This window comes from Lagopus muta, chromosome 1, assembly GCF_023343835.1.
Source record: "Lagopus muta isolate bLagMut1 chromosome 1, bLagMut1 primary, whole genome shotgun sequence".
Lineage (NCBI taxonomy): Eukaryota > Metazoa > Chordata > Aves > Galliformes > Phasianidae > Lagopus > Lagopus muta.
Genome location: NC_064433.1, coordinates 168,072,379 through 168,090,430, shown reverse-complemented (window position 1 = coordinate 168,090,430; position 18,052 = coordinate 168,072,379). Strand labels below are relative to the sequence as shown.

At 38.5% G+C, this 18,052-nt stretch overlaps 1 protein-coding gene across 3 annotated transcripts in view; it reads right to left on the bottom strand.

Annotated features, from left to right (window-relative positions):
* RNASEH2B (ribonuclease H2 subunit B) overlaps positions 1-18,052 on the bottom strand; it is a 43,953-nt gene that overhangs the window by 8,873 nt on the left and 17,028 nt on the right. For 2 of the 3 annotated variants that reach the window (XM_048938802.1, XM_048938782.1), the window contains exons 4-9: positions 15,029-15,105; positions 12,422-12,542; positions 8,318-8,382; positions 7,667-7,772; positions 3,693-3,771; positions 2,707-2,749 (exon numbers count right to left, since the gene is read on the bottom strand). In XM_048938802.1, the coding sequence (XP_048794759.1) occupies positions 2,707-2,749; positions 3,693-3,771; positions 7,667-7,772; positions 8,318-8,382; positions 12,422-12,542; positions 15,029-15,105 (491 nt within the window). The remainder of the gene's footprint in view (positions 1-2,706; positions 2,750-3,692; positions 3,772-7,666; positions 7,773-8,317; positions 8,383-12,421; positions 12,543-15,028; positions 15,106-18,052) is intronic. The other variant, XM_048938790.1, reaches the window with a different exon arrangement.

The following is an 18,052-nucleotide window of genomic DNA, read 5'->3' as shown; positions in this document are numbered from 1 at the left end:
TTGTTGTAACATCTTATACATCCTTATACAGCTAATGAATATCAGTTGGCTCATGATGTGTGCTTAATATTTCTTACAATGTGTAAAGATAATTCTTAACAGAATCAAAGGGCCAAGTAACTGTGCAGCCAGAACAACTGTCCAACCACATGGAAATAACTTCTATCCACAGATATACATTGGAGAACAAATGCTATTAATAACAGTAGGGCCCAATTATTCCTACATGCGCTAGCTGACATACTGCTTAGCAAAACAGTCATTGAACCAGCCAGAAACAAAGTTATTTTAGACATTGTTTCAGTAAGTAGCAGGGACTTTGCAGGAAAGGTCACTGCAGTAAGAAATCTAGTTTTAGAATACAGAATACTCAGTATACAGAGTGCCTGTATATTAAATGACAACGAAACTCAAAAGTGGGGCTTAGGATTCCAGAAGGGCAAGCTGTGCAAATCATCTGTGCTATTTCTCAAAGCCAAAGCAGAAGGCTTGATATGTGAGGAAGACATTTTGAATGCAAAAGAAAAAGATGAAGTGATTTTGGATGTTCAACCTCAAAGTGATAAATCCTGAAGAAAAGAGTTTGTCAGACTACACCAAATGAATATTGCCCCTACAAACACTTGAACAGATGCACACATTTCCCCACCCTCCTCAAATTAAAAGATATTGGGAGTAAGCAAAATTCTACAACAAATGGGAAAAAGAACAGACAAGAAAAAAACATGTTTGTTTTAGGGTCAGGTAATACAGGGATAAAGTGAGAACTGCCTCAGTCAAGCTGAGTTAGGCCTTGGGATGGAAATTAAAACAAACAGCAAAAGGTGTTTTAGCCGCAGAAGCAAAAATGGAATCAAAAAAGCATGGCTGCTACACATGAATAGATATTAAAACTAATCTATGTCTAACCCTAAAACAGGTTAAATCCTTTGTCTCTTTGTTTTCAAAGAAGATGAAGAGGTTAAACATGAGCAGAAAAAAATAAATCTCTCTGTTCAGGACAGAAGTAAAACTCAATACACTGACACTGTTGGGAGAATGCTTCAAAAATCACAAGTCCAGAAGTAAACCCTGGCAACTATTCTACTGGATAGGGGCTATATTCTACAGAACAGCAAAATATCCATCATACGTCAGAGAAGAAAAGTAGTAATAATAGGACTCAGAAGAGTAGAAAAGGGGAAAAAGTGAAAGAAGGAAGAACAATTAAAGACACAGACTAAGTAAAAACTAAATGTGGGTAATGCCTACTGACATAGCCTTTTTTTTTCTCCTCCACAAAGATAATACATTTTCTGGTGACGATAAACATAAGAGATTGCCAGAGGATTTGACCCCTGAGGTAACTGAAATGATATAAAATTAAGATTACATGAGGATTTTAGGGTAGGTAAGAATCTGTGTGAAAGGGAAACAAAGGCAAATAATGCAGAAAGGGATCCCACAGGGATTGGTGAATATTACCAATGGAGTGCCATGTACAATATACACTCAAAATGATCATTGTTAAAGACAAAAGCATGCTAACATTTACTGAATGTACACCACGGGGTACCATTATGGCTACCTAAAGAGCTTGCAATACTGTGAAGGAAAAGCCAACGATCCTTCAAGTCTTGCAATATTATAAATGGATGAAATGTCCAGAAGTACAAGGTCATGTACCTACCTACCAGCTGGCTGTATTAATTTCAGGTATAAACTGAATGCTGATCCACTAAAGGTTGCAGTGGAGAGAAAAAAAAGACCTGCGTGTCTAAACTGTTTGCAGCATATCTGCCACATCACACAGTAAGAGTGGCAAATGGGATTCTAAAATATGATGAGAGACAGTACTTCCAGTTAAGACCAGAACGGATTAATGCCACCGTATTGCATTGATAAAGATGTTATCATGAAAAATTATATTACTTTGGTCACCTGTCTTCAAGCAATCTTGGAACAGGTGCAAAGAAATGTGAGATATTTATGAGAAAATGGAGAACCCATCTTCCACAATTCAAGCTTAGATTTACAAAATGAAAAGAGAAAAGATATGCATTTTCCCTTTACACACAGAGAGAACTAATGGCTATGGAGGGAAAAGAACCATTTCAATGAAAAAATGAACACAATAATGTTAGCACAAAACCACAGAGGAATAAATTGGCTATGAATAAATTCAAGGTGGAATTTACAGGAAGGTTTCTGAGCATCAGAGGAATGAGGTTATAGAACAGAATTCCAAGAGAAGTAATGGAAATAAAAATCCTAATGAATCCTACAGTGGAGAACGGTCAGTGTACAAGAGATTACCCAACATGGTTGTCTGGGAATCTGTGACCCAGGAGGTCCCTTTCAGGGTCCTCATAAATTACATACAAAAGGAAACCTATGAGGTCATATTGTCCCATCAACCTCAATAAAACTAAATGAGCAAAACACATAAGAAAAGATTGCTGACCAAAACTATAAAATAAGTCTCTCTCTTCACCTCCCCCCCCCCTTTTTTTTTTTTTTTTTTAAATTGGAAAACCAACCAAAATATTGCTTAACATAAAAGATAAAAGTACATGATAATGTTCTTGTGTTATTTCAGACTGGATTTTTACAAGGCCAATTTACTTTACATATTGTATTGTACCCAGTGCTTGGCTTAATTCAGTTTTAATAACAATTCAGAGAGACTAGCTTACAACAGACTATATCTGTCAATATCTTTCTTACCTTCAACGGTGGCTCTGGTTCTGGGACTGTATGCTCTGGAAGACTGCAGAACAAAAAGACTTCACATTATAAATTTAGACAGCTGGATGGCACAACCTAAAGTTTAACTCCTCCCCAGCAGTGGTTGCTTTGTGTGTCAGTTGCTCACACATGGCATGTGTTTACAAAAAATGGCTCACGGACCCTTAGGTAACTAAAACAGAGCCAGAAACATGGGCTCTTAAAATTTCTTAGTCTGGGCAGCCAAAACAGGAGACTCCCACCTTACCTTTGAAAACTTTGGTTTTTTCAGTAAGATGATATCATAAAGTACCTAACACAATAGCAGCACTAACACATAACTATAACAAAGTTAAGATATGGGGCCTCTGAGGTGTGAACTGCACATTTTTTCTATAGGCCACAATAAGAGAATGCACTAAGCAAATCTGAATGGAGGGGAAAACACTGAGTTCCAGACACGCTCCAAGCAAACTGCTGCTGGTTAAGAACACAGTATGAGGACACTGACTCACCTGATAAGAATAGATAAGAAGTGTAAGTTAGCACAGGCTAGATATGTGGACTCAAATCCCAGCAGCACTGAGTGATTAGGAAAAAGGAAAGAGCACTGGGGATGAGGACTGTATTTCCAGGCAGCGTTATTCATGCTCCACAATTACGGACACAGTGCTTTAACTCTTTGGATTTCCTTTTATTCCCCTCTAGAATTGCATAAATTGCTTGAGCATTTCAGATGCAATTGTGATAACAGACGTTTAGGAGATTTAGGTATTATTACATCTCTCCTCCAGCCCACGTCCTCAGTATCACAGAAGGGCACAATGTACATTTGAAAATATCACATTTAAACAGAATGTGAAGGGGTAGGATTGTGTTATTCACTGTAATTTTGATGACCAGATATAAATATTCAATAGAAATGACCAAAAGGACATTAATATATGCCACATGTGGCTAGCAGCTAGCTGAAACAAAATGCTTACCCTAGGTATTTTGACAGCTCCTTGCTCAGCTCTTCAGTAATATATTCTGATATTAACCCATGGGCATATCGCACATAGTCTTCAGCAACAGGGCAGAGAAAAGAAAAGAGAAGAAAAAAAAAGAGCATTCACATTATATATAGTCATGCTGCCTTAGTCATGATGTATGCACTACCATAAATCATAAGATTGAACTAACAGTAAGAGACTTCTAATGGATACACTGTGATGGTTCTCTGTGTTGAGTAGTTTATGTTACATGACACTTGTAGGTTTATTTAAAAAGTAAAGACTTACTACACTCACTTTGTCAGCACATGTTATTAATATCTGCTGTATGTACTTAACAAAAACTGTTCACTTTCAGAGAACACCAGATATCATGTATTTTTCCGAAGAAATTAAATTTTAAAAACCTGCAAAAGTAAAAAGCTGACTCAACAGAACATGCAATCATTAATTTTAAAGCATCTGGATCTTACAATTATTTGGCAAGCGCTTCAGTACTAAAGTACATTTTCTGGCTTCAACTGAAAACAATTAGATGAGACAATGAGTCTATTTCAAAGTCTTGTACTTAATTTCAGTACTTTATGGAAAATGCCAAGGCCTATCTAAACATCGCTGGCAAGACAGGATAATTATCTGTGGAAATAAGAACTACTAGAAGCTGTTCTCAGTACAGGGCACTCCTGCTATAAACGTCTTTCTGAGAGAAAGGAAAAAAAAAAAAAAAGGTGACTCTTTTAAAACATGAAGTTCTAAACCAGACCTTTTCCAGTCACGTTCTACACCAGCACTGACTGATCATGGGCTGGATCTTCTAAAACTTACTGTTGTCGAGGCTGCTAGGGAGTAACTTTATCCACACAGGAAGCATTTGCCAGAGAGACATTAAACTAAAATCTCACCTCTGAATTCCACATACAGTGCGCCAGTTCTATCTGCTCATATGACACACTTGAGAGAGTTCAGAAGCGCATGGTAAACTTGCCTCAGTGGTAAAGAACTATTTTTAAGGTGTCAGAGAGAGTTTCTTTCTTTTTTTTATTTTTTAATCAAAAAAGCCCAGTATAAATTGGCATTGAAGCTGAGAGCATTAACAAACTGACATCAACATATGCATTTCAATCAGACTGTCATCAAATTCACAGAATCTTCTGTCTGCACTTCTTCCTCCACTACCTTTATTCATCAAGTCTTTGTCACTCCCTAAATTTTTTTTACAGGGTCAGGAGAGAAGAAGAAACAATTCCAATCCAAGACAACTTCACTTCTGTATTTCATATGCACAATTTATCTCCTAAGAAAATTATTCCAATCATTTCACTCTCAGCACTGTAAGACTGAATGGCAAGGACAAGTCAACTACTTACTATCATAGCCAAATATAAAATTGAAAATGTATTTCTGCCTTCAAGCAATCTTCACTGACTTCCTTTAGATTAATAGAATGGCTTGGGTTGGAAGGGACCTCAAAGATCATCAAGTTCCAACCTCTGTGCCACAGGCCGAGTTACCAACTGCAAGATCAAGCAACAGATCAGGTTGCCCAGGGCCCCATCCAACCTGGCCTTGAATATCACCAGGGATGGGGAATCCACAATTTTTCTGGGTTACCTGTTCCAGCACCTCACCACCCTCTCAATGAAAAACTTCACTCTGAAATCTAACCTAAATCTTTCCTCTCTTAGTTTAAAACCATTCCCTTTATCCTGTCACTATCTACCCATGTAACAAGTCGATTTCCCTCCTATTTATAACCTCCCATTAAATACAGGAATGCCATATCGAGGTCTCCCCACAGCCTTCTCTTCATCAGACTGAACAAGCCTAGCTCCTTCAGCCTGTCTTCATCGGGGAGGTGCTCCAGACCTCTGACTATCTTCATGGCCCTCCTCTGGATACACTCCAACAGCTCTACATCCCTCCTGCACTGTCAGTCCCAGACCAGATGGGGCCTCATAAGGGCAGAGTGGAGAGGGACAAATACTTCCCTCACCTTGCTGGCCACCCCTCTTCTGATGCAGCCTAGGATGTTGTTGGCATTCTGGGTTGCAAGTGCACACTGCTGGGTCACATTAAGTTCTTCATCTACCAAGACTTCTAAATCTTTCTCAGCAGGGCTATTCTCAAGGAGTTTCTTCTCCCAGTCTGTATACATACCCGGGATTACCCCAAACTAAATGCAAAACCTTGTACTTTGCTTTGTTGAACCTTATCACCTACACACGGGCCCACTTTTAGAATTTATCAAGGTGTCTTTGGATGGCACCCCTTCCTTCTGCAGTTATCAACTGCACCACTCAGCTAGATGTCATTAGCAAACTAGCTGAAGTTTCACTTGACCCCAATCACTGTTTGCCTTCCAGGTACTGGAACTTAGTCTTGATTCATTGATAGTCTTGATTCACCTGTCAAACACCAGGAATATCTGTGCACCTACCTTCTTTGTCTTCCCAATGAAATACTAAAGTTTCACATCTTAAACTTTCCCTCCTTTCCTCCTTGCACTTATTATATACATCTAGGTTTTTGCCCTATGACATGTGTAAAAGCTAACTATAATATTAATCTATTTGTAACGTACTGAAATTTCACAGTACTCCTACACAAGGAATTCTCTACAGATATAAACTGCACTGTCAAGACAGTGAAAGATCAGGCAAGAAAATGATGCTTATTAAAAATAAGTGTTGAGTAAGGTCTTGTTTGACTTCCTGTCATTCATCTTGCTACATACAGTGGAACTTCCCCCAAAACTTACCCATTTTTAACCTTCAGTATTCCCAACTTAATTGCTGCTTGTTTAGATCTACAAATCTAAAAAGGCAAGTATATGCTTACTTCCATAAGCAAGCAGGAAGGTGGAAAAAACAGTGCAGATTAGCAGTTTGGTAAAAAATTTCAGAGATAAACTATTTAGGTATCATCAAGATTGTCACTGTCAGGACAGGACAGCTTTCCATTTCATTAAAGTAAAGGTAGGAAAAAACAAAAAAAAGCTACTGTGAAGTTAAAATAACTTACAAGTTTTACAGCACTGCCTCTTTTTAAAAACCATGTATTACAATCTCTGTTCTATAAAACTGTCTAGCTGCCTCTTAAATCTCATTCATGCTGTTTCCTTTGATATCATTACTTGGTAACTCCTTTTCCACTTTGTCAGCAAATTGCCTTGTTTTTCTTTATTTTTCAGTGGCATGCAGACTTCTGAATGTCTTAGTAGTAATCAGAAACAATTTGATTTTGTTCATTTTGTTCGAAACCTTTTCTAATTTTCATTAACTTTCAAACAGCTTATTTCCCAGGTCATTTTTAGGTTTGTCTACACAACTTCATATGTAAGTGACAATCAGGACGCAGCCCTCACCAGCAAAAAAAGGTGATTAGAATCAAACAGGACCACTTCAGGCCTTCTGGTACAGACACATCCACTTTCAGAGATATTTAATATATATAGTATTGAAGTTTTTGCCCTGAATAAGTGCACTTGTGTGTATTCTACACCTAATCTTCCTCTTTGACTATGTCTTTCTTATGATCCCTTTCCTTTAAGGACAATCATATAAACAGCATTTGCATGCTAATAAAAATAGTCTTTTTTAGTATAGACTTCTATTGTGTGGATACTCACACACATTAAATGCACGTGCCCTATTACACAAGATGGTCTCAGTTCCGCAAAACACTTCAGCATATATTCCAATGAGAAAACAACTTTTCTGCAGGTTAAGAAGCAAAAACAATCCAGCTGAGACCTACAGTTAAATGCAATGGCCTCGATGAAGATACCACCTCAGAAAAGTCAAGAGACTCAGTCACAATCTGTCTGAATCTTTCTGTGTAAGGAATACACTCACTGCAGACTTTAGTACACTTTAAGTACATTTCAGATGCTGTGTTTTAACTACAGGCACGCAACTTCACAAAAGCTGAATTTATTACAGTGCTTAAATGGTTAGTTTCCTTACCTTCTTCAGCATCAGTGATTTGTTTACCGCTGACAAATGTAGCTGAATATATCCTTTCGCCTACACATATATTGTTGCTTTTAAGTGCTTTCACTGTTTGATTGACCTATAGGAAACCACAGAATGAAATGTCTATATCAGTGTTGTTATGCACAAGTTAATGCAGTGACAAAGCTCTTGTAATTTTGTTTCAAGCATATAAAACACTCAAGTTATGGACTGTGGTGAAATTTAATATACATTTGTAATGACTAGCATATGAGCTCAAAAACGCAAAGAAGCTAGCACGTTTTTGAGCATGTTGCCTTGGTAACACAGCACCAATTTTGCAGCACCCTGAGATGAGCAGAGCTATTCAGAAGGAACAGCCACCATTATACAGGTGAGAAATATACCTGCTAGGAGAACAGAGAATCCCTGAGCTCAGATGAACTGCAAAGATGGATTACTGAGCGCTGTTACACCGTATCTAACACAGAACACTAATAGGTACTGCTTGGACATAAAAACTCAGGCATTCGCTGCAAAGTACGTTTCCCCTAGATTCAATTGAGGGATGCCACATGGCTCAAAGCACAGATATGAACAAGCCAATATGCACTTGGATTTTAAACATAAAGTAATTCTGAAAGTAAAAGAGAAACACAATACCTTTTTCTTTAACCACTTCAATGTTTTCTCTTGGCTGTACTTGTGAAATTTCTGACTGCCAATCTCTGAGATAAAACCAAATAAGGGGAAGAAAGTCACAACTGGTATGGACTGCATTTTCAATACGCTTAGAATCTTCAGAGTTGTAGACAGAGTATGAAAGTTAATTTGCAACTTGGACATGTTTGATATCAGGACAAAAAGTTTCAAAAATACTGGAAACATGAAAAAATAAACAGACTGAACTGATATGAGTCTGAACAACCTAACAATCCTTAATTAGGCTCCAATCCAGCAAAGTACATATTTTATTTATATATGTGTAATCTCTTGCTGCCTGAATTCAGTAAGACTTTTCTCAAGCCCTCGTTTGCCAAATTTTCACTGCCCTGCATTGCTGGAATGGTCATTTTAATTGCACAGTTTGCAACATAAAACGTTGTTTCTATGACTGCTTTAAAAAAAAAAAACCAACAAAACAAAATTAAAAAAAAATCCCACAAAACCACACCAAACCCCACTACACAGTATGTTAAACCAATAATTTATGAATTCCAGCAATTAGTAAGGGGCCAGGAGAGAGGGTTGGTTAGGAAGATAAACTATCTGCCCTTTCAATAATCCCTTTTCCTATAACTCCCTCTCCTTTTACTTCACAAGGCAACTCTAACTGAAGTTTTACCTCTATTCCCTTTTTATGCGACATAATACAGTGTCAGAAGAAAATAGAATTAAAACAGTGAAGCATACTCCTAGTGGGAGGAAGTACAAGATTCATTTTTGATGTATTGTGCAGCATAAATTAACTCGATGATATAAGAATTTCAGAAACTTTATCCCCTGTGACAACTAGGGTACCATGAACACTTCACTATCCATGTGTGATCAGTTAGCTGCAAATATGTGAATTCAGGATGCTGAGGTAAAGGAGAGAGAAAATTACATGGGCTGGTCGAAATTTTAGGATAAAAATTATTGAGTATTACTTCACAGAGCTTCAGTTTAGAAATGGAAAAGAATGCTTAATCAGATTACACAGGAGATTTCAGAGTCCGCAATGTTTGAAGCTTGTTCTTCAGCAGGTATTTCAAGAGCTTTTAATCTCCTCTATACCATTCCCATAAATACATACATCTGTTTCATGTCATTTATTGACTCACTATCACATTTCAACACTCGGTTCATGGAGTTTCCTTTTCCCCTTGCAAACAACAACATATTATTTATGATTGTTTCAGCATTTCCTTCTTTGGGGTTTATCTTGGCTCCTTCAAACTGCATACAAATATCTAACTATTATGCACTCTTTATGTATGCATGGTAGGGGGTACAGAGAGGTCAGGGAAAGCTGTCTTCAAGATAAAGTTTAAATCCATCTCGCTAGCTGTAGAAGAGTAAAACACAATTTTTTCTGAGTAAGAAGGAAAAAAGGGCTAATATACACTTTGCTTCATGAAATTGATGAGTCGCAGATAAAGTAATTAGGTGTGACATTGCTGGCTGCAGTGACTTACAAGATCTGAAAGAGAAGCAGAAAATGGGGGAGACACTCTGGATTCTTGAACCTGCTTCTCAAAGAGCTAACATGGTTTGGGTCCAAGTACAGTGAGTACGATTCATGGATTCCTCTCTTATCTGAAAAAGTTCGAGGAAGGGACGTCCTCCTGCCACCATCCCCCAACCCACGCTGAAAAGTAATTCCAGTCTGGATTCCCAGGCAGACTCCCCCACAACAGTATGATTCAGAGTGACTCAGTTAGGGAAAGGAAACGTAGAACTGTGAAGCCATTTTCATTAAAACATGTGAAAAATAATTATGCTGAATCCTTCAGAGATCACTTTGTTTGAAAATATTTTGTATGCTTGACAGTTTTGACTATTAAACTCTAGAACTGACAGTATCTGAGACCTCTGAAGAATTAAAGTGAGTTATGAAAGTCACAAACTGCTGACAAAAGGATTCAATATTGGAACGTGGATTTAACATGTGATGCACATTTGATATTGGTGAGAGTTAGCGACTATGTTTGATAATATGAGTATATATTGGAAAGCTTTTTTTCCCCCTAATGTGTCTGGTGCCTATAAAACTGGTCTGAGACATCTGGAAAGATTGGGTTTGAGAAATACAGATGGAATATAAGTGGTTCTACAATTAAATAATATGTTCAGCGATCCGGTAATCGCTATGTAGACTTGGAAGTTTCCCCGATGTATTGTTGAGCAAACTGCCTAAAGCACATTTTAACATCCATTTTCTCAGTGTTTTCCATAACTCAGAAACTCATATGGCCCCTTTTTCCTACCTTCTGGGAATACAAGCTTGGCAATATTACTTAGTTATTCTAATCAGGTAAGTTCTCTTGGCTCTTCATGTTAATCACATCAGACAAGATCACAGTGCAGTTTTTGCCTTGCAAAATGAAACAAAGAGTAACACTTTGGCACTGGAGTTCATAACCTTTTCTCAAACCTTCTCTGTCATACACTTTATCCAATCTTTGAATTTATTAGCAAACAACCTGCCCAACCCAGGCTTAGTGAGCCGTAACACACTCTTTTCCCCAACTACTGAAGCAGGTAAATGGGAATTTAATCCAGCAAAATGAATTTTCAGTGCCCTTTGACAGTGAGGCCAGGGAAGGTGGACTTCCTACTAACTCATTAAGTGTAAACTGTGAGTGCTCTAGGGTAAGAGCTTGTTATACAGATGTTAAGAGCCTTTAAATTAAATTGAAAGTGAAATAATTATGTTGTTAGCTTCTGCCAAACAGAACAGAGTTGCAGAAGACAGAACATGACAGATACTTCTTACCCTAAAGCTCAACTCCTTAAATAAGAAAGGCTACGTAGGGGACAAGTCCTAGCACTGGAAAAGAGTATATTAGTCATAATATTGGTATTTTTTTACAAGCAGTAAAAGAGATGTGAAAATGAAACACATAGAGGGGGATTGCACAAAAAGGTGATCTTGTGCACGACAAGTGGGCAAGCCCTAATGTGTCTATTGCATAATCACAACTTTAGCATTCTAAGAAATTAAAGAAATTCTAAGAACAAGTCCCACATCTTATGTGTCTATGGCAAATACTTTAAATATACATATACATTCTTTTGCTGTTAAAAACGAAAACAAATGCTGCCCAAACACAGTACCCCTGCTTGGAGGAAGTGGCATTTCAGAAAAATGATTTCACCTTGCCCTATATTCCTATGCAGAGCTCTAGCTTGACAGTCAAGAAAATCTGACAACGTTTTTCACCTTCCCAGATGGGTGGGCAGAATTTTACTATCTTCTCTCTCACTCACAGCACCTTAGTCAGCATTAGATAAGCTGCAGGGGGATAGAAAATGCCTAAAAGTTTAATGCTAATTTCTATTGGAAGCATTTATCACTCTGGGAAGAAAAAAAGAGGTTCTGTAGTTCAGACGTAACCGTGTTAAGGAAGTCTTCTCAAAAATCACAACTCATCCTAGGAAAAGTGTTGCCTACTCCCACCAATACCAAATGTAAGTTAATGCTTCCCTCAGTTTCTTTTGAAAATCCAGGACAGTACATAATTCCAACTACCTCAGTCCCAGCAAAACATACTATTTCACTGCCTAGATTTTCTGCTGTCTGGTTATCATTTCAACTGAAACCAGTCCTGCCACAAAGTTCAAACTGATTCTTTTAGAGAAGTAAGAGCTCCATGTTAACTCTCTCTATATATATCACAGCATAAAGGAAATACTTGAGCTTGTGCATCTAAATCCTTCAGGAAAAGCTCACAGCCACAATGATGTTTTATGCAATGATAAAGAAATCTGGCATATTACTTGTTAGTGGAAGACAGGAACATCTAGGAAGCCAGCTCTGATGAGTTCTTCATTTTTATGTCACTTTGCAGGAAGACTGCACAACTGTTTCAGTAACAGCAGTTACACCTGATTCATGATATTGCAACAATGACTTCTAAGCCTAAACTTCTGCTTTGAAAGCACAGCCTCATCTTGCATACCTTGATTTGTTTGGAAAGCAAAAAACAGTACTGAAATCTATATTGTAATGAAAGCACAGATAAACCCAGCCTTTTCCCACACCCTCCCCTGCACTTTTTTCACCTTTTTCTTCTGTTATATGACATATGGACCATTTGACTCCTTCACACTTCAGCAGCAATGGGCAATACGGGTACTCTGAATCTAGCACAACTTGATCCAGTGGCTGGAACTTTCCTTGCTGCTGAAAATACATCAAAGGGACAATAAAAGCATTATTATATTGTTAAGACATACACACATATGCACATATAGAAATGCAGATGCATGCAGTTGCCACAGCTTTAAAATAAAGGACTTAAAGAAGATTTACTTTGAATGGTACCACATGACATTTAGAAACTGATTACAAAGTAAACTATAAATATTTATTTCAAACCAGCAAATATCTCCTAAATGCCGAACTATTCAACGACTGCACATAAGAATCCAAATTTAAAACTACATGGGATAAACTAATGTGAAGTACAGCAAAAATTTTTTGGAAGATGACATAAGACACAGTAGTCAATGTGTGCCAATAGTGTCTGAGACCAAAACCTGTTGGATTAAATCCAGTGTCATAACTCCCATTCAAATTTTGCTTTTCCCTCCATAAAGATAAATCTCAAAGGAGCAGGGCATACTTCTGGAACACAGTATTAACCTTTCACCTCTGCAAAGTCAATTTCAGTTTGGCCACAGTACTTATATAAAGTGATTTTGGCAGCACTTAAATAGCCCTACATATGACAGAATCATCAAACAAATCCTGCTGTTGCCAAACAATGCATAATCACTCAGCACAGTTTGGCACAACTGGCAGCCTTCCCCTTGGAAAGATCCTTCAGCGCATCAGTACAAAGACTTAGTGAACTCTCCATCCTTTGGGAGTGCACGGTGTCAGGAGCCAAAGCTGAAATCATTACATTGGTTAGGACAAAAAAAAAAAAAAAAAGCACTTGGGTAAAACGCTTTCGTTATTAATTAATCCTCTTATTAGGCAGACAGAGCCTTAATAAAAATAACCATATATCGTAAAATAAGATTAAAAAAAAAAAAAAGCACTTTATTTTTTCCAATTAAAAAGGCACAATTACAATGGCAAAACGTTATGAGAGGCAAAAACAAAGCTGAAATAAACAGCTTCCTGTCGATAACTTACATGCACAAGCCAGCTTGTGTCCAGAAGCAAGACAGCTACATTCACCTTGTGAAGCAACACAGAGCCTAAGCTAAGGTCTACTGGACAGGAGATGGCTCTGCTCAGAAAGACTTCAGCAACCCTGGACTGTACTTTCAAAATGAAAGGATGGTACAAATAATAACTCTACAGAACCCAGTGAGTATCTTAACACTTACTAGTTCAAGCCAGAAAATAAATCTGCCACATTCAAGTTGGCTTTGCATGAAGTATCCACCACACAGGCCTCAAGACTTCCCTTTACTCAACAGTAAATTAATTTAGGCAGGACACTGCAGGAATGCATTTGCCTTTAATGAGTAACCCGTAACAGCTCTACACACTTATCTGGAACCATGTCACACTTAGGAAACAACGTACCTAAGAAGAAAAGGGCAGTACAGGACTATTGCTGCAGTTTCTGTGCATAGGAAAGGTCATCCTTTATTCAATTTACCTTAGCACTTATCACAGACTGATACACTGATTCTCTAATTAAGTTTGATATAAAGTCTTCAAAGGGATGCTGAATGCAAACCTAGAGAAATGAAAATACTATGACTGTAAGGAGACTTCTAATGGGCCACCCTGAAGCAGAACAGATCACAGAAAAACTGAATATCTTGGTATATCCTATACCATAAATAATTTAGAAACAATTACAGAACAATAGGTTACTAATACAAATGTCTAGTGGAACTATATTTCTTCAGTACAGAAGAAGAGTTTTTCTGCATTCTCTACTTGTAACCCAAAGCAGAAAACAGCAAGCCACCTTAATGGAAGAAAAACCTCTTAGGATGCATGAAACAAAATCAATGCCTCCATGACATACAAAATATGGATTCATGCTTTTATTTTGTCATTTCTTCAAAGGCAGATAATAAACTGTAAAACAACAATATTGTCTATGTCTTTTGATATACTTATGAAATTTAAGTAAGGTTTTGCAACGCCCACAATAAATTGATTAACCCATTAATGTATTATACATCTTTTGGGTAGTTGTTCACCCCTTTGCTGTTCAGCAATACACCATCTCTAAAAAACACTATTTCTGAAAAGCCAATGTTTCAAGTTCCAACCACAACATAAAAGTTTCTCTTCTACAGCACCCAAATTCATCTTTCTTTTTTCCTCTCTTTCTCAAAGTGAATCACCCACTCCTCAGGATGGGCACCAGTTTGTTTTATTATGATGACATCTACCATTTTAAATTCAACAGTTCTGGGATAGGCTCTTGCAAAAGGAGAAAAGATTCTCTGCTTCTCTTACAAAGAGTGGGTTTACATTTTGTTCAGGTTCCAAGCTGATTCATGGAATATACTTTATTGGTCACAAAAATAAAAAGGATGAAAACAAAGATACATATGGGATGAACATCTCTGCTTTAAATGCAAACTATATTTCCCACAGTACGGAAGTCCCTCTTCATAAAATTAATGCAATAACAGAAATAATGTTTCCTCCTGAGAATATCAATGAAAAAAAATAAGCAGCAGGCTTACCTCTTTGTCTGCCTTTATGAGGTAATAAAGTATCAGAAATAAGGGGTCCATCGGAGTAACAAAGAGCAGGCGCCCATCTAAGGGACAGATAAATAAAAGTGTCGTTAGTACTACTAGGCACAGAACTACCATTGGATCATTTTTTTAAGATGCTTTTTAGGAGTGTAAGCAAGAAGAGAGGATTTTTTTTTTCACATTAAGCATTCCAGTATTTCACTAAAATAGTCAGGAACACTATTTGTGATTTTGTATTAAAAATACAGGGAGCTCAATTCTCAACCCTGCCAAATGAAAGCACAAGCTCTGTTGCTTCTGACTTGAAGCACTATGTTTTCCCTTTTTCAGTGATATATGACAAACAACAAAATTAAAGCTGCCCTCCATTAGCAGATTTCAGTGTAGTAGAACCTTGTTTTGAGGTAGTAGATAAATATCCAGCACACTCTGCCCCAGATACTGGGCAAGGCAATGCCAGTTCAGAGAATATATAACTGAGTGCTCCAATCAAAATTACACCACCATTTCAGAATGACAGCATACTCGTGCTCTCTGCACAATCATAGATAATTTGAAACAATGTAACATTAAGGATTTCCACTAATTAGATCAAATAATTGATAACAACTTGACATTAATTAGCAAACCAAAAACAAATAAATTTAATTTTTTGTTTCAATCCACATGATTAAGATAATTAAAGAAAGAAAATCCTACTGGAACAGCCTTAAAACTAACAAAAGACAGGGTGGCAACAAAGCGGTCTGGTCAAAGTTGACAATCTGTCTGTAAAACTGAGATCACGCAATGCCTGCAGTCTCTACATCTGTACAGCCAAATTAGCTTGGGGATCCAATTCACATTTATTTCTAAGCTAATTTCAATTTTTCTGTCCAGAGGGAGTATTGAAGACACGGCTATTTGTTAGAAGACTACTTCTACAGTTTCTGACAAGCCTCAAGGATACCAAACGACACGTAGGCTGGAGCAGAGTGAGCTCTTACACTGTACTCGGCTGTCTTCCTTCTGAAAATCGGTACTCAAAATCTAAGCCTCCAAGTACCAGCCATGAAACATGGCTCTAGTGCTCAGTGCGAATCAAATGAAAAAAAAAACAAATATAAGGCATCAAAATTATACAGACCAGCCCAAGCAAGTAAAACCAAGGCACTCAGGGCCAAAATATTTCTCCAAGTATGGCACTGCCAGGTCCCTGGAAGAATACTACCCAGGTCCCAAGGGAATATATTTCCCTGACAATTAGACAAAAATAATCCCAACTCCACAGCTATTAGCAAAGAAAGTACCAAGACTACTTCTTCACAAACCTGCAAGTTTTGATAATAAGACTGGAGAGAGAGAGGAAAAAAAAAAAAAAAAAAGCTAGCCCTTTTCTTAAAGCTCCCGTTTAAAAGCTTTCATCTGTACCTTCAGGAAAAAGTATTTTAATTTGTTCTATAGAGTTTTGACTCACTGTAGCTGTATGAAGACCTTGGAGAATCATGAAGTGGTTTGGGTTGGAAAGGACCTTTAAGATCTGGTCATCTAGTTCCAGCCTTTCTGCTAGAAGCAGGGACACCTTCCTCCAGACCAGGTTGCTCAAAGCCCATCCAGCCTAGCTTTGAATGCTTCCAGGCAGGAGGCACCCACAACCTCTGTGGGCAACCTGTTCCACCGTCTCACCACCTCACAGGAAAGAATTTCTTCTTTATATTTTGTCCAAATGTACCCACTTCTACTTCAGAACTATTCCCCCTTGTCTTGTTGCTCCACGTCCTTCTAAAAAGTCCCTTCCCAGCTTTCCTGTAGGCCCCCTTCAGGTACTTGAAGGCCTCTATAAACTCCCCCAAGAGCTTTCTCTTTTCCAGGCTGAAGAGCCCCAGCTCTCTCAGCCTGTCCTTGTAGGGGAGGATTCTCCAGCCCTCTGATCATCTTTGTGGCCCTCCTCTGGCTCTGCTCCAACAGCTCCATGTCATTCTTGTGTTGGGGGCCCCAGAACTGGAGGCAGTACTCCAGATGGGGTTTCATGAGAGCAGAGTAGTGGGGCAGAATCATCTCCCTCAACCTGTTGGTCATGCTTCTCTTGATGCAATCTTGATGCAAGAATACACTTGGCCTTCTGGGCTGCAAATGCACATTGCTGGCCCATGTTGAGCCTTTCATCAATTGACACCCCCAAATCCTTCTCCTCACGGCCACTGTCAGGCCATCCTCCACCCAACCTGTATCTGTGCTTGGGACTGCCCTGACCCAGATGCAGGACCTTGCACTTGGCCTTGTTGCAATACATGAGGCTGGCACGGGCCCACCTCTCAAGACCCTCTGAACAGCATCCTTTTTCCTATAGCATGTCAACTGCACCACTCAGCTTGTTGTCGTCTGCAAACGTGCTGAGATTACACTTGATCCCACTGTCCATGCTGCCTACAAAGATGTTCAGTACCACTGGTCCCAGCACTGATCCCTGAGGAATGCCACTTGTCACCATCTCCACTTGGACACTGAGACACTGAAGACATTGACTGCAACTCTCAAGAGTGCAACCATCCAGCCGATTCCTTATCCAGCAAATGGTCCATTCATCAAATCCATTTTTCTTCCATTTGACAATCAGTATGTCGTGCAAACAGTGTCAAACACTTCGCGCAAGTCCAGGTAGATGATGTCAGTTACTCTTCCTTTATCCACTGATGCTGTAACTCCATCATAAAAGGCCACCAAGTTTGTCAGACATGAGTTGCCATTGGTGAAGCCATATTAGTTACCATCAATCACCTCAACTTTGTTTTCCATATTTCCTCCTCAGTAGAGCCTTCAGGAGGAACTCTTCCATGATGCTGACAAGCACAGTGGTGAGACTGTAGTTTTCTGGATCTTCTTTTTTTCCCTTCTTGAACATGGGGATTATGTTTCCAGTCAGTGAGAACTTCACCAGGCTGCCACAACCTTTCAAAACATGATGGATAGCAGCTTGACAACTTCATCTGTTGGTTCCCTTGTAATCCATGAATGGATCTCACTGAGTTC